The sequence below is a fragment of the Melanostigma gelatinosum genome, assembly GCF_949748355.1.
Source record: "Melanostigma gelatinosum genome assembly, chromosome: 15".
In the NCBI taxonomy this organism is placed as follows: Eukaryota; Metazoa; Chordata; class Actinopteri; order Perciformes; family Zoarcidae; genus Melanostigma; species Melanostigma gelatinosum.
The window spans coordinates 4,220,173-4,242,016 of NC_136648.1; the positions used below are offsets into that span (position 1 = coordinate 4,220,173).

Here is a 21,844-nt window from a genome sequence, read left to right on the forward strand (position 1 = left end):
GATTACACTGACGAGTGAGAGGCGACACGACATTGCCTCCGAGGGGTTTGTGGAGTGCGGGCCAAAATCGGCGCGGTAACCTCATCCCACAGCAACCATGTATGGGCTGAAGAGAGCGGCCTCGATAGACGGGCATCTGCCATAAATAGCCAGGAAGCGTCGGGCTCCCAGTGCGGGGGGATCCAATCAGCTGTTACGCTCCAATCCAGCAGCACAGTGTGTGATCCGTGCTCCTCAGGGGCTCCTGGACCACAACATCGGGGTCTCTGCAGCACGGAGCTGCAACACACTTTTATTTTTGCTTTGAGCAATGCTTGGTTCATCAACACATTATCATTACACAGTTTTGTGTAATATTTATCAAAAGTTAAGCAACTATTAGAAATGTGAGCAAAGCAAACAAACAATTCATTTTCCCATTTATTTCACAACATGTCTTCAATTTAAAAAACAAAGAAAATAATTTGAAGATGTCGGCATTAAAGTCAACAAAACCCTTGCTGAAATAACCCTGTCTTGATTATAAATCTACTGTAGACAGTGTAAACAAATAGGCTGCTTATATGTGACAATGCACTTCACATGGGCACTGACATGTGTCAAAGTGACAAGATGTATTCAAAAAGGACTAGAAACTGTAAATCTGCCTGCACATCTTCTGGTAGAGAAGAATCAGGGTTTTGGGGTGTTTTTGGTATTTGTATTTTTATAGTTTAGCTCCATCTTGTGGACATAATAAGTACATAACTGCAATCCTTTGCGTCTTTCTACAGGTGTTTACACCGAACACATGTAAGTGTAAGCAGTACTCTCCTCCTTTCAGTTTATTCTTCTTCTGGTGTTCAGGGTGTGGTTGTAGAGAATGCAGTATGTGTGCAAGAAGGACAACTGTCACTGGGCCCTTAATGGAGTTAGGTATTCCCCAAGCAACAGAGGCAAGCATGCTTGACAGTAGGACAAAGTGTAAAGTAATGACAGATATGTGGTTTACTTACATGGGTATGACTCAGAGATGGAGACAGCTGTGATGGGGGGACAGCTGGAGATGAATGGCAGTGAGGTCTGAAGAACAGTGGCAGTTGGAACAGGCTCATTCTGAAGACACCACAGAAGGTGTGAGAAGATAAAATAAGACAATCCGTTGTTAGGAAAGTGAAAATGTAATGGTTCATGCTATTCTGCGGTTTTATCTGAGGAGCATGGTCAGCAACGGTCACATGTTGACCTACAGTTACCAAAACTGAAAAGTCTAGCTAACGTGGCTAACGTTACTACTTCAGCCTGCTTTCTGTGGCAAATCGGAAGCTTCAGGTTCTGAGAAAACCCGGTTTTGATTTGTGAACATTTGCATTTGCAAGAGAACAACATACCACAAGTAAATATTTTGTGTAAAATGACTGGGAACAAATCTAGGAGTTGCTGTCCTCCTGTTTGAGGCTAATGTTAAGCTTCAAACGTTAGCTACAGTCGTCTAATTAGCTAGGTGTATGTTAGCAGTAATCATTCATAGTTTCAAAAATGTGTAACTATGCTGGATGAAAGCCTCTTTAACATCTGCATTATTTAAGCTATTTGGGGCTGATACAGTGATTATGTAAACAGATGTATTAAATTATTATTATTAGTATTGTATATTATGTTATATGGCTACATAACTAATCATTCTCCATCCCCAAATGGGTTGCTTAACGTAAACATATATATGTTTATTGGAGAGAGGAAGTTCTGTATTATTTCAAAATATTTTACAAAGAACAACAAAAGTATTTCCTCCAGTAACCTGATAGAGAGCATGAACCAAATCCTGTAAATGTCCCCGAGGCAATTGATCACAAACACAAATTTCATGCAAAGAGTTTATTTATGAATCAGACTGCAGTATCATACAACAGTAGCACAATCATATGACTATGGATTCTGCTCATATTTATAGATACAAAGATAAAGGCATGTCTTAAAGGAAATAAAATGAATGAGTTTTTTTATTTACTCTAAAAATAGCTTTTAAATACTTGGCATAGTTTTGTAAATTAAATTCTAGAACATAACGTTTGCCCACTGGTTTTACTATTGGAGTACCAAATGCAAATATACTTTATGAAAAACATTTTTTTCCTCCTCTCTCTTGCATTTCATGCAAGGGAGAAAAAAAGATGTCAGTGAGTACAAAAAAGCACTTAAATCTCATATGAAAATAGAAAATATTACAAGTGTGCATAATTACTTCATGTTGCACATAACCTGCAGTACAAAAAAGTCAAATGACACCATGTTCAAGTGTACCTGACATGCCAATTATTGGGGGGGGGGCGTATGTACTGAAATAGCTATTTAAATGTCATCGGGGGCAGTTTACACACGAGACCAAGGCTAAGCCTTTCAGTCCGCAAAATGAATTGAAAATGACACGTGTCAGTAATTGTGGGCGTGCCAGCTTGTCCTCCCTGTGATGCTGACTGTGTATTTGTCTTGAAACACTGAATCTCATCCTGCACTTTTTTTTAAATGATGCTTTTTGTATTATTTGAAGTTCACAGTTTTGATTCAATGTTCCCTACAGATAAACGGCATGAAGAGCAGAAACTATCCACAATGCTACTGTACCCCTCCAGCCAGAGGGATGGCAGAACAGTGAGTTGTTTGTAAAAACCTAGGTATGAAACAGTGCTTAGTAGGTTAATATTTGGCATTGCCTGGAGTATAACGTAATGCACACATAATAAGGCGACATGATTATTCCAAATTTACAAGAAATGTTTGAAATACAAGACAAAGTTCTGAGTTGATAAAATGCTACAACTGTAAAATGCTACATAACAATTAAGTGATACTTGTGATTAAACAGTGATGGTTTACTACAAATCTGTTGATACATTAAACCAATGCAGCGCTGCTGTTGTGGGAAAAACCACGTAACTGCACACTTGTTTTTATCCACAAGATCATTTTTTTATCATTAAGTAAGTTTTAAGTGATGATTTAAAATGTATTAAAAACCCTTGTATTTAAAAATAAGTCTGTTTTAGTACTTTTCTTTGCAAATTCGTGGTTTTTAGCCAAAAATAGCATACTGCATTGTATCCTTTAGTGCAATAAGTGTTAGGGACGGCAGAACATTTTACACAAAATGAACACACTGTGGAATGAAAGAAACAAAGAAAGAGAGGAGGAGGTTAGGAGGAGGGGGGAAAGAAAGGGAGTGTGAAAGGAAGGAAAAGAAAAGAATTTCCCAATTTTATTTCTAACAATGTTTCGAGGAACCAACAACAGAACAATACATGATTTGAATTGGAAGACATACAAAGACAAAAATATGACACAGGTCATGTCTGACCACCAACGTAGGAAATACAGCTGAGATGGATCGACGTATCAAATATCACAAGGACTGTCCGACATTGACTCTGTTAGCGTATGAAAAAGCACGGTCAAATAGGAAATCATGGCACAATCATAACGTTTCCACCACATCAACACTGGCAATGATGACCCCCATCGCTCACTGAAACCGAACCGTGTGATCAAGGCACACCACAGGGCCATCCCTTCTTATGTCGCTCTGTTCGATTTTAAAGCACTAGAAAAGTATGTATACTCTCAGTATGATTCTATACAGACATGTGATACTTTCAGCTTGATAGAAGTGTGGAGAAATAAAATTTCATGGCTAAATACAAAATATCTCTTAAAATATTTAAAATATACTTTATTTTGTACATTATGCAAACTGATTAACAATTCGATGATAACAAAAATAATTTTTCATGAAATGACGTCTTTTTGCGATACAGATGTATGAACATAGATATATCTCATGAAGTAAAGCACCCACCCCGTTAAGCGCCCGTATACCCTGACACGATTCCATATCCCTGTAATATGATTTGAATGACACGTTCACATTAAAACTCCTGACAATGGTTCCTACAGGTAGCTCCACTACACCACTGAGCTGTTTGTACAACAATATTGCTCTACCTATCTTTTTTTTTGTTCTTTTTTTTTTTGTTCTTTATCCCTATATCCATCTTTTTAAGTTTGCCAAATTCGCCAACCACCACTTGAACTCAATCCGTGCCTTTATTGCTTCCTGAAATTACCTGGAAATGGGAGCTATACATCGGATTGATCAGAGGACTAACACACATCTGGTTAAAGAAGGCAGCTCTCCCTTTTCCAGCGTAGAACCAATGTAACGTATAATAGGTCACCGGTCTATCATGTCATGTGGTGTAGTCACTCTTCATTGAAGAGCTCTATGGGTTATGGTTGCAGTGTGTACAAAAGCAATGAAAAAGGGCACAATGTCGTTCAAATTTTAAAAAAAGAAAGGCTGATTGAACTCATCTGAAAATCAAAACAGTTCTTGAGCCGGAGACAGTGATGTCCAGTTCTAAAACAGGTGTCGCCTCACCACGACACAATGAGATACGCAGTTTATTTTGGTGTAGTTTAAATGCAACAGAACAGGTTTGTGACAATAACCCTTCTAAGTCTACGTTAGGCTAAACATAAACGCTTCCATTCATATCCTTAACAGCTCGCCCGTAAACAAACTGATTCGTTCAGTATGCGAAAAATGTCTCGACTGTATTCACTACGGACATTTTAGAAGTTCTAGTATGCACGACAGAATTGCATAATGTCTGCCAATGAGAAAAGCATAGGGAGGGTAGAATAGAAAGGACAAGCCGCTACAAGAAGACTAACTAGTAAAAACCCTATAAGAGGACGGGCTTCGGGGTGGAGGACGGATGGGGTTGTGGGAAGTCAGTTTGGGAAGGCTGGGGAGGGATTCGAAGTGGAAGTTGCCCCACAAGTTAAAGGGGCACCTCCCTTTGGCAGTGGAACAGCACTCTTAGTAGTCAACGCAGCGCCGAGGGTGAGGGTGTACACAATGCTCTTGTCGGACAAGAAGGCCATTTCAGTGTCAAGATGAGATGAAGGCATTCTAGTAGGCAGCCAGGTCACAGTGTTGGAGCTAAAAACCTCAGATGGAGATGATGGACGCAGTCTTTCTACACTGTCTCCACTCGGCTGGGATCACGGGGTTCTGAAATGTAAAGGAGAAAAATATTCATTCACAAAAAATGTATTGTTGTATTATGTCATTCAACAAAAGCACCTAAACCAAAGAAGGGTAGTAAGGTACAAAGTGTTCAGGTGTGCTTTGCATGTGTTCTGTATGGTGATGTCAAAGTCAGTGATATGTTTCATGGATTTGAATTCACCGAGGAGGGTTGAAGACTTGCCAGTCTTTGGGCACCGACACCATCTTGTGGAGCTGTCTTTAACAGCTAGGCCCATTGACAGTCTCCTCAATTTTGATAAATTGCAACCGTATAAGCTAAAAATGTGTTTTTGCGCAGACTTACATGAGACTGTAACCGTTCTTCCAAATTGGTGTTTTTGCGATTGGTGATAAATAATGCCCATAAAGTATGACAAGAACACTAAATATATAATGTTTCCCCCATGAATATTAACACAATTTGATGTCTCCTAAAAACACATTTCCTATCAATACCTCTCAACATAGTTAGTTTTATTGACACATTTCTCAGCATTTAAATGAAACATTCCCTCATGGTTTCGTCTGCAGTCATCCTGAAGCATGCATATATATCTGTGGATAGGGACAGTGAAATCACATGATGCATTGAACTGTTTTAAACAATTGCATTGATATTTTCATTTCCTCATTTGGTTTAATCGTCTACTGGACCAAGAACCACAAGGGAAATAAATGTTTCTTTCTTTCTTCAGGTTACCCTTAATCATTTCTAAATGTGGGTACATTTGTAAAGCTGTCAAGTCTGATGTTCTTATCTCACCTGAGAGAGACTCCTCCTCATCTTGCAACACTGTCTCCTCAGAGACCTGCTTTGAATGGGTGACCTCTTGATCTTGATCGTTCTCCTCGTCTCCCTGAGGAGCAGGGTGGGGCTCCTCCTCGTGTTCGTCCTTGCCCTCCCCCTCTGCCTCCCCCTCCCCAGAGTCAGTGCTCCTGATGCTGAGGCGCCTCACACGATACATAACGTCCACCTCCCTCATGCGGGCCAGGTGCTCAACTGCCACGCGGCCCGGAGAAACAGCCAGCTTGGTCTGCAAGGCTTCCATTCGCTGGGCGGGGCCCTTGCTCCTCCTCTCCCCCTCTAAGCTAAGCGACAGCCTGCGGTCCAGGTTTGGGGGAACTGAGAGTGGCAGTCTGTCTGGCGGAAACTCCGGTAACCCTGGGTGGTCTCGCCCCAGATGAGTCCGCAGACCGAGTCTATGCTCTGGAGTAGCAAATGGCTTCTTTTCTTGCTCTTGCTTGTCATCAGGCAGTGTACTGTCTTGTCCCTCACACTCACTTTTCACTTCAGCTGTCTGTTTGTCTGCAACGCCCGCAGGTGTTTCTCCTGTAATGGCTTCCTTCTCTCCTAATTCTGCTTCCTTAGTTGCTGTTTCACTGGCACTCTGTTCCCCTGTGACTTGGGGGTCTGCTGGCGCATCAGTTGCTAATATTGTGGATGCGCTGTCCTCCGTAGCTCCATTTGCAGGGATGCGCTCAGCAGGATGAACTGCGCACGAATCGTCTTCTGCCTGAGCATTGTCTGTTTTGTCACCCCCGCCCACATTTTCCTCTGTCATTGAATGCTGCTCCCTTGTTTCAGCACACAGGTCGGACCCTGACTGATTCAAACTTGAGTCATTTGGCTCCTCTGTTTTTGTATCTCCTGCTGGACTTTCTAAAGCAGCGCGTCGCGGCGGACTGCCGTTCTGATTGGTCGAGCTGTCCGAGCTGTTCTCCTCGTGAAGCGGAGGCAATGGGCCCTGTCTCATCTGATTCTCGAGCTCTCTTTTACAAATAGGGCACTCCTCCTCTGATTCAGCACTGAGATCTTGAAGAGTATCTGCATCATTGGGTTTAGAACTGCCTGCGGACGCTTTATTGACATCCGCCGGGTCTCTAGGGTGACGCAAAGTCTGGCATATGTCCTCATAATCAGGAGGACTAGTGAGCGTAGAGGCGTCCTGCATTGGCTGTCTATCTGCCCACGGCACCTCAGCTGCTGCGGTGCGCGTTGTTGGACTGAAGTCACAAAGTGGTGTCTCGATAGGCTCATCCGGCAGGTCTAGTTTCACTGTCCTGCCATCGTTGCTCCGTCTGCGCGAAAGATGTGTAATAACCCTGTATTCTCTGAAACCTGTCTCCCGAGGTGGGACGGGGAGCTCCTCCCTAAGCTGCTTGCTGAAGGTTACTGACTTTGTTGCAGGCCTGGAGAAGGCGCTCTTGACTTCCCTGTATTCTGGGTCAACAGACCAGCTGACTGCACTGCGCCTAAGGCTGCTGGGTTTGTTGAGAGGTTCTGATGTCAATCGGATTTTGATACGCTCAGGGATTTGAACAGAACCATTTGAGACTTTATTGCTGGCAGTGCCTAGCTCCAAGATGTCTTTGTAGGCCTCGTTAAGGTCCTCTATGCACTTGTCAACACTGGGCTGTTTGCTGCTCTGCTGCTGCTGTTGATCCTGGACTTCTTTTTTGATGACCTCCAGCTCTTTCACAGCATCCCATGGACGCTGGCTGGCCGGTTTCAGCAGTAACTGCTCAAATGGCTCCTGCCCACTATTTGCTGCTGGTTTGGTCTCCTCCACATTTCCTGAGGGTGGTACTGCTGGCTGCTGAGCTGTGCTCTTGTTCAGCTGGTTGGAGAAGGTGGCGGTCAGAGAGAAAGCGCTGTTGCTTGACAGTTTCAGGCTCTTCACTCCCTTTATAGGGAAGCTGAAGGCAGTGCCCACTACACCGCTGCTATCAGGAGGGACTTCAGTGCCAGGAGGGACAGGTTCTTGTTGTGCTTCCTTGTTTTCAGAGTCAGGTTTTTGGGCCTCTGGGCTAGTTTGTGTCTCCTGGTCTCTATACTGGTTTGCAGGCCAGGTACCCGACAGTTTCATCTCCTTGTAATGGTTTATCTTAGGGGGTCTACAGGGTACTCTTTTAAACATTTTGCTGCTCGCTCGACTGCTTGTTTTGCTGCTCGCTATGCTACCAGTAAGTGCTTGCAGCTCAGCTTCAGCTGAAGATGTGCTTTGGAGACTTTGGTTTGTTAAATGCCCAGTTTTGTTGTCACTGGGACTGTCCGCTGGGTCTGGAGACTTCTCATTGTTGTTATTCTGATCACGGATTGTTCCAGCAAGCTGCGGAGTAACAGGTACAGACACTAAACAAAAAATGGTCTCGCTAAGTCTCTTTTTTAGATTCTTGGATTTGTCTTTCTCTGGTGGTTCAGGTTGTTCCACCTTTTTTACTTCAGTTACAGTTTCAGAGACACCCTGGTCGGCCGGCTTGCATGGGGGAGGTGGTGGTTTACCCAGAATAGATGAAGGAAAAAACTGACTACGGTTTTGTTCAGGCCCTACACTTTCACTTTTTTTGTTTAATCCCCTGTTGCACCATCGATTACTGCTGTCGTTGTCAGTGAGAGCTGTTTTGCGGGTGTCGGTATTGAGAGCTGGCCCCTGTTGGGGAGGAAAGGCACTATCATGTGTAGATTGTCCTAAAATCTTAGCGGGCAGAATCTCTTTGTTGATGTTACGGATCTTGTCTGAGTCAGTGAGAGAATTTCCGCTAGGCCCTCCTGAGATTTGCTTCACTCTTGGGTCTTCGGTGGGTAGTTGACGGGCATGACCTGGTTGTTCGTCATGTCCAGAATGTACCAGTTTTCGATAGGACGCAGCACGTTCTCCATAATGTTCCAGCCATGAACCCGCCTGTCTGTAAAACCACCTTCCAGGATCTGAGTGGGGCATCTGCAGAGATTCCGCCCTCCATCTTAAGTTTGCCATTTCATTGCGGTTCATTGATACTGCTCTTGGGGGTGGGCCTCTTCTATAAGATGGGGGTGGGATGTAGCCTGGGGGCTCCATTCCAGTGAGGGAGTGTTGTGCGAAATAGTCTCGTCTCAGCTCCCCACCCCTCGGATAGTAGATAGGCCTTTCTTTTTGTTTGGCACCCTGCTCTATAGCAAGCATTTCTGCGCTACCCCTAGTCTGCTGGTGAGTCTCATACGACGGAGGCTTTAAAGGCCTGCTGAACCTGGGCTTTGGTAAAAGTGCAACATGGCTGCTTGGCCCTGCATTCCTACCCCAGCGGTCCCTGACAACAGCACCACTATAGATATACCTACTATAGGGTCCAGAGAAGACAGTGCTGCTTATTCTCTGTTGTCTATCAGGTAGGCTCGGCCTGGAGGGAATGAGCTCTCTGCTGGCACTTCCATCAGGTGACAAAACTCTGGGGAGAGACTGAGACTTTGCTTTAGTTCTTGGGTGAAAAAAACCCTCCGGTGTCCTCAGGCGGTACTGGTCCTGAGCCCACCTGTCCCCGTCCCCATCCGACAGCTGCCTTCCCAGGCCCACAGCAGGCCTCCACTCCTCTGTACCGAGGCTCTGGCACTTCCTCTCCCCAGTCACCCTTAGCTGACCAGGGGCTGCATCCAGGTCCCGTAGCCAGGAAATGTCCTCCCATAGCTGCTGCGCTTGCCTCTCTGCTCTGTGTTCCTCTGCTGCAATCAGGGCCTGTGGCCTCCATGCGCCAGCAGAGGCCCTCAGCTCCCTGCCATCAGCATAGTCCAGGAGGATGCTAAAGTCCTGAGCTCGCCTCCGCCAATAGGAAACATCCCTCTCGTCGTGGCTCAGCGGCTCTGAGTAAGTCAAACTGGGAACGTCGTAGAACCTGCAAAGACAGAAAAGTTCAGTGTGAATAAGATGTTCAAAGTGGCACAGAATGAGAGTGAGGTGCGCTCTGAATCTAGGTTGACACTTGCAAAACAGTTGCAAGATGAATGACATTTGACTCACAGTCATTAGGTGGAAACACAGAATAGTGTCTGAAAGGCAATATTATTTTCATGATTGACAGTGTTCTGGTTTTTCCATTGTTTGAAAAACAACAATAAAAAGACATTATTGAAACATTGATACTTAAAGTGTTTTCAATCGGAAGACTTTCCCAAAACAAATCAAAATGTATATTATATATTATATGAATATTACATCACTTTCTATGATGATATACGAAAATAAAAACACCCTTTTTTAGATTTCATAATTGTGTCTATGCCAGTCTCAAGTATGTAGTTTGGCTTTGGCAGTATTGGCTCTCCAATGCAACTTAATCAAGGAGAGCCAGCACATATGAGACAGAAGTGCTTAAGTCAGCGGCTCCCAAGTCCCTTGAAGAAACCATGAAATTGTGATGCTACTGCAATATGATCTGCATATTAAATTGTGCTGACCTTATCTTGTAAGCTGGTCATCTGGACAGCGACTTTGGCAATTAGAGAAAGTTTGAGCAAAAACATCCCATAACCTGCACTGACACAACAGCAAAAAGGACCTTTTCCCCTCTGAGTAACTGATCCTATGACTCAATTAGCAAGGATCTCCGCCTGGAGATCATTTTAGTTATGGTTCCAAATGTACCTCTTAGGTGCAGGATATGGCTGTAATGAATATTTCATTGCCAACACAATTGTCTTAGAAATAGCATACTTAATTATAACAGATTGAGTAAAAAAAAACAGAGCCTCACTTCTTTGTGTTCAAAAGGGGGTCATTTTGTTATATTGTTATTTTGATTTTGGAATTTTCCCAAGCAGTTGTGGTCATTTTCTTGGTGCTGAACGAAGCAGAAGAAACACTTTGATATCCATGAATAGGTCATCCGTCACATGCAACCATGTTTTAAAACCACCCTGATGGCAGTCAGTTGTGATGAAACGAGGGCGTGCGGGTTCGAAATTCAAACGTAACCATCAGGTCTTTCAAATAATATTAATAAATCAATAATTGTATTTTCTCAGGCTAGTTATGACTTATGATACAACCACATAACGTGGTAATGATTTGCAGTGAGCAGTTCCACAATCCAACCATAATATATATCATGAATACATATTCCAATATAAGTTTGAAAAATATCAAGTCTCATAAAAAATAAAAGAGAACTCAAAATGAATTCCAATAACCCTTCTTTAAGAGTGTCATATCTGCGCTGCTCTGAATCGCTGCGTTAGTCACCGTACTCATTCATTTGAGCAGCAAAGTCAATGGATCATCCTCAGCAGCATATGCTACTGTATGGCTGAGCGGAGCCGCGCTGTGCACACTTGCCCAGCAACATGCTTACATCACAGAGCACGTGCTGGGCGGGATTCAGTGTGCCAGTGTTTATAGTGGAGTGATTACGCGGCTGTCTTGAGGCATGTTCAATTCTCCTCAGTTTGCTCACTGTCTAGTGCTGCTGTTTACATCTGCCCGTCTGGAGGCTGCGGAGACGACACCAGTGCTTGGGTGCCTTCCGCAGAGACGCGAGCCACCCCTTCCGTGCGGGCATGTGAACACCTCAAACGGATGCAAAGGCACCTTTCATAATTCCTCATATGCCGGCATAAGATATGTCAGTGGTGCTGCTGCAGCCAGAGTGTTCTGCAGCTTCTGGAAGGAGGGGAAAGGGAAGAGGAGGAAGGAAAAAAAAAAAAAACCTGCGCAGTGCAGACTCAGTTTGCATGCAATACCAAAGGGCCCCTGTGAGAAAGAGGGGGGGGGGGGGGGGGGGGGGGTGAGGGGAAAAGAAAGGAAGGTAAAGGGTGTGGGGGATCGCAAAAGAGAGGGGGGGAAAAAAGCACTCACCCACTATCTGTGGCGAGAGAATCACCCAAGGGCTGAGCGTCACCTAGGATACCAATGCCGAGCTCTTTTCTCCTTAGGATCCTTTCCCCGCTCTCGTTGTCTGTGGCGGGGTAGCCCTTCACCAGTGCCTGCCTGCTGCCGTAGATGCCCGTGATAGATGCCCCCCGGTCCGCCTCGTACCCGTTCAGTGTCCCCCGGCCAGCCCTGTTGTCCACGAGTTCGCGCTGGCAATCAGCAGGGCGCTTGTCATAAGGCGTGGCAGACGGAGGGCCGCTCTTGGGCAATTTGTATCCGTGCGAAATGAGGAGGTCCTCCACACTGTACATGGTGGCAGCGGCTCTCTCACTTCTGGGCGGGAGGGCAAAGGTGGGTGTGTTGCCGCCTTATGCGCAGTGCTGCTGGTGGAGGCTGGAGCACGGTTGCTCAGCAGAGGCCATCACTAAGGGAAGGGAAGAGGTAACATGTGAACAGATTATTTCTGCATGCACTCCGAATCGCAGATGTCAGAAAATACAGACGTGTGTGTTACATCTCCAGATGTGTTCAGGCGTTTTTACAGCATGGGCTATGTTGAAATCTGAGAGAATGTTTTCCTAAATTAAACATGAACACGTGCTAAACATGGTACAGTCATTTGTGCAGACGTTACTGTGGCTCCAAGGTTGACGCTGGAATGTACAGCTTCAGTGTTAAAGGTGCACACTGCAGAATTTAAGAGCCCATCTTTTTTCATGCAGTTTACTATCCTGAGCATGGATTCTCTCCCAAATCTAGCCACGCCCTTCTTTCCTCTCAAAGACATTTTTATCATCTTTCCAAACTGTCCAAAGCGATTGTGTCGCCTCATAGAGGAACGGCTATATTCAAAGTTGTTCCCATATTTTAAACCTCTCTCTAAATATAGACCATACCCTTTGTCTCCGATAAAGTAGTCATAAATGTGATTTACCCTTAATAGAAACAGGTTCTCAGTGTAACATTAGTCATCAGTAATTACAACCAGTTATTGTTCTCCAGACACTCATCAGCCTGTGAACGATGCTGTGCTTCCGCCAACAGTCAAAAAACGTCACAAAAACTACGAAGAAATTCTCCAACATTAAGAAAAGAGTCTGAGTCTGTGTCTCCTCCAGTATATTTTGCATTATATATTTGCCCCCCTGGTACAGCTGCAACCCTTCTGCATCGCCACGGACATGGGGAAATTAAATTACTGCAAATAATATATCATATAATAATAATATATATTGCCCCTTGTCTCTGTGCGGTGTCGCTATACACGGTGTAAACTCGTATTTCTTCTGTCGTAATGGCCTCAGAAAAAAACATATTACATTTATTACATGTAATTAAAGTGATGCAGCTGCTGGGTCATAAAAGTCTAACTTGCAGTGTTGGCAAAAAATCTAAAATGAAGCGAGAACTGGAAATAAAGTAAAGTTTAAGTTAAAATAAAACAATTTTAAAACACATAACATGAATCTTAATTAGTTAGTTGTTTCACGTCATATTGTGAGACGATTCTTACTTCTAGAAATGTGTATTTTCACAATTTAATTCATCTTAATGGTAATTTATCATCTCTGTACAAGTACATTCTTGCAGGTGCATCATATCTTATTTATCTATTTATTTATCGAATCTGTGACTCTGTAAGTCAAACCTTTACAGGCCACCACACCAGGCGTGGACATACAGGAAATAAATGTAAATCTGTTCTCTTCTCTCATGTAGTCTCTGAGTCCAATTCTCAACACTGTATTGTAAATATAACTCCAGCTGCAAGTTATCATCGCTGATTAATCTGACGATTGTTGATAGTTTGCTGATTATTTGATCGGCCAGTGAAGTGTGCGAAGACAGTGAAAAATGCCCGTCACATTTCCCAAAGCCGACAGAAAATGTCATCAAATTGCTTGTTTTGTTCAACCAACTATCCAGAACCGACAGATATTCAGTCAACAATCCCAAATGACAGAAAAGCAGAAAGGAAACATTTTAGCTTTAAAAAGTTCTAAAACGATTAAAGTAACGTCAGTATTATTGAATAAATGTTCAATCGATCAACTTATTTCAGCTCTAAATATCATGCAACAAGTAGTTCAAACAAAAGAAGAATTGTTTCATGACTCAAGTTGAAGTTCTTCAGTTCTTCTGCTGTTTGTGTGTTCTCGTGTGTGTGTGTGTGTGTGTGTGTGTGTGTGTGTGTGTGCGTGTGTGTGCGTGTGTGTGTGTGTGTGTGTGTGCGCGTGTGTGTGTGTGTGAATGCAGACGCAGCCTTCCCTGTCTGATATATTAATTTGTGGCTGTAACAGGCCGCCCTGCCTCGAGATGACAGCGGATGGTTTATGAAACACTAACACGGTGATCAAAGGCTTTGCAAACATTAGCATTTTGGCGAATAATGTTTGGACTTGAATAGCGACTCGCTGTTCATTTTCTATTCTGAAGGGGTCCGTTAAAGGACGCTGTTGAATCAAAGACGTGAGTGTTAAAATAGAACTTACAAACCACTCACTTCAAGTTAGGGTGATGCTTTGCCAAAATTGTTCCCAGCAAATACCTTTATTTATTTATTTATTTTACTGAAACTACAATACTCCATCTGTTATCTCCCAATTACAGATTGTAGTATAAACCGGGGCTGGGGGTCATGTGACAGACCTAATTAATATCTCAAAGACATCTCAGAATCAAAACGTGTTGCAGTACTACAGTAAACTTCTCTGAAGCTTTACCGGGGCAGAGTACCTGTTCTCGTCGTGTTCTCCTCTGTGTCTGAACAAAACGCATGGTTTCATCTTGTCTGTTTACGAGGAGCAACAAGTGTGATCTCAATAACACGCGTGTACATTTAAACAAGGTCATAAAAGACTTGCTTCTGTCCCTGTACATGTGTTCGGCTTCAAAAGCAAGAATTGTCTGTTCTTTTCTGTGCAATTCATAATTAATACCTGATGATAGGAATGTATTAAGATGATATTCACTTTGAAAATGTTTATAATGAAAAACAAAAGTTTATTTTGTTCGTTTTTTAGCAAAATATACCACATTTAAAAAAGGCATTGTAACAGAATCCTCCCAACATAAGGTATTCAATTAAACGTACAACGTAACAGTTTAACAGTTACTGGACTAGGGCTTAACTTCATAATCAATTTATTGAACAGTTATTGTCACGATGAGTGATTCATCGTTTAGCAAATGTAATAAAACAGCTCAAAGTGATATCCTTCTTGTTTTGTTGCCTCATTCCAAAACAGAGGTATATTTTATTTAACATCGCACACAACAAAGACGCAGACAAACAGACGTATATGAGAAGCTGGAACCAACAAATATTCTGCATTTTTGCATTAAAAATGAATCGATAATCAAAGCAGCAGCTGATTCATGTTCTTTTCTAATTGTTGCAGCTCACATACGAACTGTTTCATAAGAAGTTGAAGCTAAAGGTGAACCAAGAAATACGTCCGCTCCATTTACATCGGTGATGCAAAAATATTATGTTAAGGATCATTTCGTTGAAATGACTTCAAATTCCCTCCTCTTCTCTTGACCTAACATTTCCCACTCCATAACTTGATCCACTCTGCGGTTCAGAGTTGCCTCTGGCCTGGGAGCTGATTTCATCCTGTCTGACTCACTGTAACACTTCACATGTGGCCTGGAGGTAATTAATACTCCCCAGATGTAAGGCTCAGCACACCTCCATCCATAAGACCACACTGGGTGAAACCCACGCTCTCAAGGACAGCACAGCGTGAAAATGGAATTCATAAATGCCGACGTAACTTCACGGACTATAGCCGAAGCAGACCCGAACACAACATCAGAAAATCAGCAGCATGTTGAAATCAGGGCGTCTGATGTCCTCCAACTATTCCTGTCTCTGAAAGTGGAGTGAACAGGCAGCGGAAATCAACTCGAGGGCTTCTTGAGTTAACCAAATCCAAGATCAGTCCAGTGTAGACAAAAGTATAGCTTCCTTTTTAAACGCAGTTTTATCAGAGAGAACCACACACACACACACACACACACACACACAGTGGCCCTCTTTGACAAGGTCACCGCTTCAAATGATTGCAGTGGAAATACAGCACATGAGCCCCCTTTTTTCTTTCTTTTTTTTGCATAGCAACAACAAAAGTAGCATTAATAATTACAACACAGACAGATTTTCACATGCACGTCATTGATGCGCTGGGGGATGTGATGGTTTGGTGCGTGTGAGGAGAGAACTAACAGTAAGGTCAGCTGTTGTAAAAGTTGCTGTGGAGGTCATTCATTGGCTGATATTTACTGCTCCTTTTATTTGGCTTTTTTTTTTAATAACTTTCCCGTGCTGCCCTTAATTTAAAAAAAAAAACTCAAACTTTGGAGGTTGAGCGTTATACATTTATTTTAAACTTTTAGAGGTTTATTTTTATAGACGTTCACCCATCTACCCTCCCAGGGCTGAGGGAGAGAGCCCCCCCCCCCCCCCCCCCCCCCAATGTACAGCCAGGCCTTGCAGGCTGCATGCACAGGTAGTGGCCACTGTAACACATCAGCACTATAGCAGGCAGCACCACCCTAACTGCCAAGGGAGTGTACCTACATCTTACCTAGTGACAGGGAGATCAGAGCGCCACAGACCGGGCTGAGCAGTCAAAGAGAAACACCACATAACGCTGCTCATTCACACTCATTCCAAGCTCAGCACGTTTACAATTCAGAGCACTTTGTGTTAAGTCCACCTGATTCTCTGAAAAACGTCTTCCTCAATACTTGCTGTATGAATGAATAATGATTTGAAATAGATCCGTTGTATCATAACACACAGCTATCAATAATGTATCACGGTTTGTAGAAATATCTGCCCATGCATGTATACAGTACGACCTAGCCTCGCTATAGCCGACTGCAGCGTTATAAGGCACAGCCTACATAATATTCACTGCTATGAAATTATTATTTTTTTCTTCAAATCGGCTCCCAATACCTGCTTCGCCCAGTACTGCAAGTCCACGCGCCTATACCAGGGGGAAAAGGGGGGGGGGGGGGACCTCTACCTGCACGCGCTGTAAATTGAAAATATAGTCAGCAGCGGTCATGTTTTGACGAAAGCCAAAATCATAACCTCGTTGCAAAAAATGTTCCCCCGAGAAATGCACGCAGCGCAGCAGCGGGCGCACATCCCCGCCTCGCCACCGAGCAGCGGCGGATCTGTCGAAGGGCGAACATTTTGAGGTGTGTGTGTGTGTGTGTGTGTGCAAGTTGACGCGCGGTTAACGAGGAGGCTTTTTTTTTTTGCAGATGCGTCTTCGCTGACTGTGAGTGTTTACCAAGAGCCGCTGCCTTGCGCTACAGCGGAGAGGCTACGTGAGCCACAGAAACATTTTTAAAAATGTGCAGCAAAAAAAAAAAAAAAAAAAAAAAAAAAACCACACAGCAACCCCTCCCTAGATATAAGCCAGTGTCTGCAGAGCGGGGAACATGCAGCAGGATGCTATAACATTGCAAACAAACAAAAAACCCGAAGAAGGGCGTATAGCAGAGAGACGCATACCTGGGAAGATGCTTGGCGGCGGCCGTCGCAGTTCCCCCTGCGCCCAGCTTTAGCTGCTGAGACTGAGCACTGCACAGAGCCTGAGCCGAGCATGCCGATTGGTAGGCAGAGACGCGCTGGTTGCTGGCTGCCTGGACTCCTCACTACAGCTGAGGTGGGGTGGGCTCCTCACATGCATGCAGCTACACAGAGAGAGAGGGATGTCAGAATGGTTTCTTCCAAACTGTTTCTCATAACTTTGCTTTTTTCTTCTTTTTCATTCAATCTGGCATATTGACTCGAATGATAACTACCCGACATGCGGATGGCTGAGGTCTGCTTATCTTGATCTTTCTGTCACACGTTTTTTAGTGCATGAAAAATCCTGAGAGGAACACACCTGGTGTGTTCCTACAAGTCACTGCTTGGGCTCACTTTTGCTGCAACTGATTTTTTTTCCAGTAAAAACTCCCATCGCCCAGTGACAGAATTCTACATTGACGCCCATGCGTCTCTTTCCCATCCCGTTAAGTTTTAGATGGCAGCGAGCAGCACCGCGCCCTTGGTGATGTTGATGACTCGTCACTGTGTGTGTCCCCCCTCCCGTCCAATGCCAAGACAGCTTGGCTAATTAAATGTGCTGGGCTCAGGCCTTCCTGTGCCAACTGTGACATGCTGCACTCTGAGGGATTCCTCGTTCGGAGGAGTCGCGGGGCGAAGCTCGCGTCCCAGAGATCCACTGACTGGTGACCAAGTGCTAAAGCCTGACCTCAGGGGTCCCTGCAGATGCCATGTAAGCCGTTCACTTTGTGGGGTTTAATTGGATGAGGGAGCTGCCCAGTGCAAACCGGTGCTGTACCCGTTCTTCAGCGTCCGTATGAGTGAGTGTTTGACGTGTACATTTTTTTTGTGTGTGGTGTGTAAAATTCTACCTTCATATCGCGACAAAAGAAGTAAAAGAGCGCAATGATGTTTTGTCACCACAACTTAGAATCATCCACATGTTTAACTTGTTGGATTTCCTTTGATCCAAAGCCCTGTTTATGAGTTGGCACTGTAACAATGTGAATATACTTCAAGTGATAATTGTGATTCAGTTACTGGCGATATTTGCTTCGTTGGTTAAATTCACTCTCTAGCTTTTTTCCCAACATTTCCAGTGACATTTATCTGACAATGACTGTAAGATTAAAGCTCTGCTAAAGCCAGTACATCTTTAAATCCAATAGGATATTAAGTACATGAATGCATCAGTGAGGTTTTCATGGATTTACATCTTGTGCATATCAGTGTCATCGAAAGTTTCAAAGTTTCAAAGTTTTCAAAGTTTGCTTTATTGTCAATTCCACAATGTACTGAACATACAGGGGAGTTGAAAAGACGTTTCTCTCTAGTCCAACATAAACACAGAAAGTGAATACAGTGCAATAGATTCAAAAACATTCAAAAACATTTAGACAATAAATATATATAATAAGAGAAAAAAACAAAAAAAGCTATCAATCTGTATTTAGCAGCAGTTGGACATGGGGAGTCTTAAAAGAGAGGAGGGAGAGATTTCAGAGAGTTCAGCTTCCTAACAGCCTGGTGGACGAAGCTGTTTGAGAGTCTGGTGGTGCAGCACGGAGGCTCCGGTATCTTCTCCCAGAGGGCTGAAGAGACTGTGTGTGGGGTGGCTGGAGTCGCACAATCATGGTGACTTTGCGGGTGAGGCGAGTGTCATATATGTCCTGCAGGGAGGGGAGTGAGGCACCAATGATCCTTCCAGCTGTGTTCACTATGCGCTGCAGGGCTTTCCTGTTGTGGTCAGTGCAGCTTCCGCCCCACACAGTGATGCAGTTTGTCAGGATGCTCTCAATGGGGCCTCGGTAAAAGGTGCACATGATGGGTGGTGGTGTTCTTGCCTTCTTCAGTTTGCGGAGAAAGTAGAGGCGCCTCTGGGCTTTCTTTGCCAGTGATGTTGTGTTGGCTGTCCACGAGAGGTCCTCACTGATGTCCACCCCCAGGATATTTGGTGCTGCTCACTCTCTCTATGTCAGCGCCATTGATGGTCAGTGGTGGGTGTTGAGTGTGGCCTCTCCGGAAGTCAACAATAATCTCCTTGGTCTTGCTGTTATTCAGAAGGAGGTTGTTGTCTCAGCACCACGTGGTCAGAAGGCTGACCTCCTTCCTATAGTGGGTCTCATCGTTGTTGGTGATGAGACCAACCAGAGTTGTGTCGTCTGCAAACTTGACCATGTGATTGGTGCTGTAGGTTGTGGTGCAGTCGTGTGTCAGCAAGGTGAAGAGCAGTGGACTGAGCACACAGCCTTGAGGGGCCCCTGTGCTCCGTGTGATGCTGCTCGAGGTGTTGTTGCCGACACGTACCGCTTGTGGCCTCTCGCTGAGGAAGTCCAGCAGCCAGTTACACAGCGAGGTGTTGAGCCCCAGCTGGTCAAGTTTGAAGATGAGTTTTTGTGGGATTATGGTGTTGAATGCTGAACTAAAGTCTATGAACAGCATTCTCACATATGAGTCTTTTGAGTCCAGATGGGTGAGGGCTGGGTGGAGAGCAGAGCAGATTGCATCCTCCGTGGACCGCTTGGCACGGTATGCAAACTGGAAAGGGTCCAGGGTGGGGGGGGAAGAATGGATTTGATGTGTGACATGACTAGCCGTTCAAAGCACTTCATGATTATGGGGGTCAGTGCCACCGGACGGTCGTCATTACAGCAGGACGGAGTGGGTTTCTTTGGCACAGGTATGATGATGGTGGCCTTGAAGCATGATGGAACAACAGCTTGTCTCAGAGAAGTATTAAAGACATCCGCGAAGACATCCTTAAGCTCCTCTGCGCAGTCCTTCAACACGCGACCAGGGATGTTATCTGGACCTGTTGCCTTGCGGGTGTTGATAGTGGAGAGTGTCCTCTTCACGCTGGCAGCAGACAGGCACAGAGCCTGGTCGTGGGGAGGGGGCGGAGTCTTGTGTGGACGTGTGCTGTTTTGTGTTTCAAACCGTGCAAAGAAGCTGTTGATTGTATTTCTCTGCTTCCACTGAGGCCATAACAATCCATTGGCATTTCAAGTGACAGCAGGAAAGTTCACACCCTGTAAAAGCCAAATCATTCCTCAGCAAAACAACAGAGATTTACAGTGAGTCGTTCTAAAACCTGTTGTATGATCCAAAGTCTCTTTTCAATTTCATTTTAATTTGACGCTTAAGCTTAAGAAAATCCAAAAATCCACCACTGCATGCACCGGCTCTGTGTTTGATGCGTGGTCACTTTAAATATCACCTGAGCACAGACCACTGTAACAGCTCTCCTCCTGCTTCCTGCCCAAACTGTCAGGCCTCCGCCAGCAAAACCCATCTCTATGGCAACATGACATACGCCATTTGGTGGACGTGTTTGTAGCTTGTCGAGCTTAAGAGCTGCTTTTTTTTGTGGCACGGCTGCCCGAAGCGAGGTAAAGGCCCGACTGACTCTGGCCTGAGCAGGAAGGGTCAATATTGGTGGAATAAAGAAGGCACTGAATTATTGATCAGCAGCTTGTTTGCCGCTAATGTTCCATTCTTGAAGACGCGTTGTTGTTCACGTTTTGATGACGTGTCTTGGTCTCGAGGTGAATTTGACTCTGAGATTGTTTCGTCACGATCTCTTCGTTGTCTTTTGTGTGTCTTGGGTCTTTACTTGCTCTGCTCTGATCAGGGTTTGATCTGGATCACCTCCCAGCTCCAGACGGAGACGTGACCGAATTGGGGCTTAGAAATAGTGTGAGGTTTATATCTAACTGCTGAGGCGATTGTCATTTGGTAGACGAAAGATTATTTTGCCATTTCCGTGGCCCGTCGGGTAGCCTGCTGCATGCTACAGTGGGTGGTCTAACACCTCTATCAGCTCTGCTCTACTTCACACGGCAGGCTGACTTTCACCGCGTGGAGGCCTTTGCTTCTAACTTACTGCTTTGAATGTATTCGACTATAATCATAGACACATGTAAGATATCTGTGGAAGTGAGGAGGCCTCTTCTCGTATCAGGTGGTGAAGTCTCTTTGCGTAAAGACTGCTTCTGTTTACAGTTCCGTTACATTCATTGAATGCTTCAACTGAGCCGATTCTGAGAGCATCTGTTACCAGGAGGTGAATATCTCACTTTAGATTGAACTCATTACACATACAGGAGGTGTTGCTGCATGTTTTTTTTCCCATCAAGTGGTACGGAAGGAAAGGAAGTATGTCTCGGTTGTTGGAGACTTGAGGAAGGTTGGCGGCCATGTTACAGATTATGGTGGCAGAGCGTTGTGGTTCATGCAGTAAGGAAACGCTCATGAATAAATGACATGCAGCGGGAGAAATAATCAGTCCAGTACTCCGAAGTTAAAACGATTTTAGCTGCAATACAAGTCCTCAGTACATGAGGTAGTTTCTACAACTGACTTTGAAAACAAATTAAAAACGTGTTTCAGCTGAATGATGTCATACACACACCATGAGAAAACATCTGGAACACATTCATTTAACGGAATGCAATCGGCAGAAGTAAAAAAGCCAACGTTAGGCGATAAACAAACTACAGCGCAGTCGCATGAGAGCGAGTATAAACACGACGAGGCTGGGCATAGACGAGCATGATTTAGCCACTTGTTAACAACCGC

The 21,844-nt window shown here is 44.4% G+C and overlaps 1 protein-coding gene across 1 annotated transcript; it reads right to left on the bottom strand.

Moving 5' to 3' along the window:
* Positions 1-5,018: 5,018 nt before the first annotated feature.
* Positions 5,019-12,002, bottom strand: jcadb (junctional cadherin 5 associated b; the record flags this gene model as incomplete). Its single annotated transcript, XM_079285819.1, has 3 exons — positions 5,019-5,053; positions 5,835-9,718; positions 11,677-12,002. The coding sequence occupies 3 exons, from the start codon at positions 12,000-12,002 to the stop codon at positions 5,019-5,021; spliced, it is 4,245 nt and encodes a 1,414-aa protein (XP_079141945.1).
* Between the last annotated feature and the right edge of the window lie 9,842 nt (positions 12,003-21,844).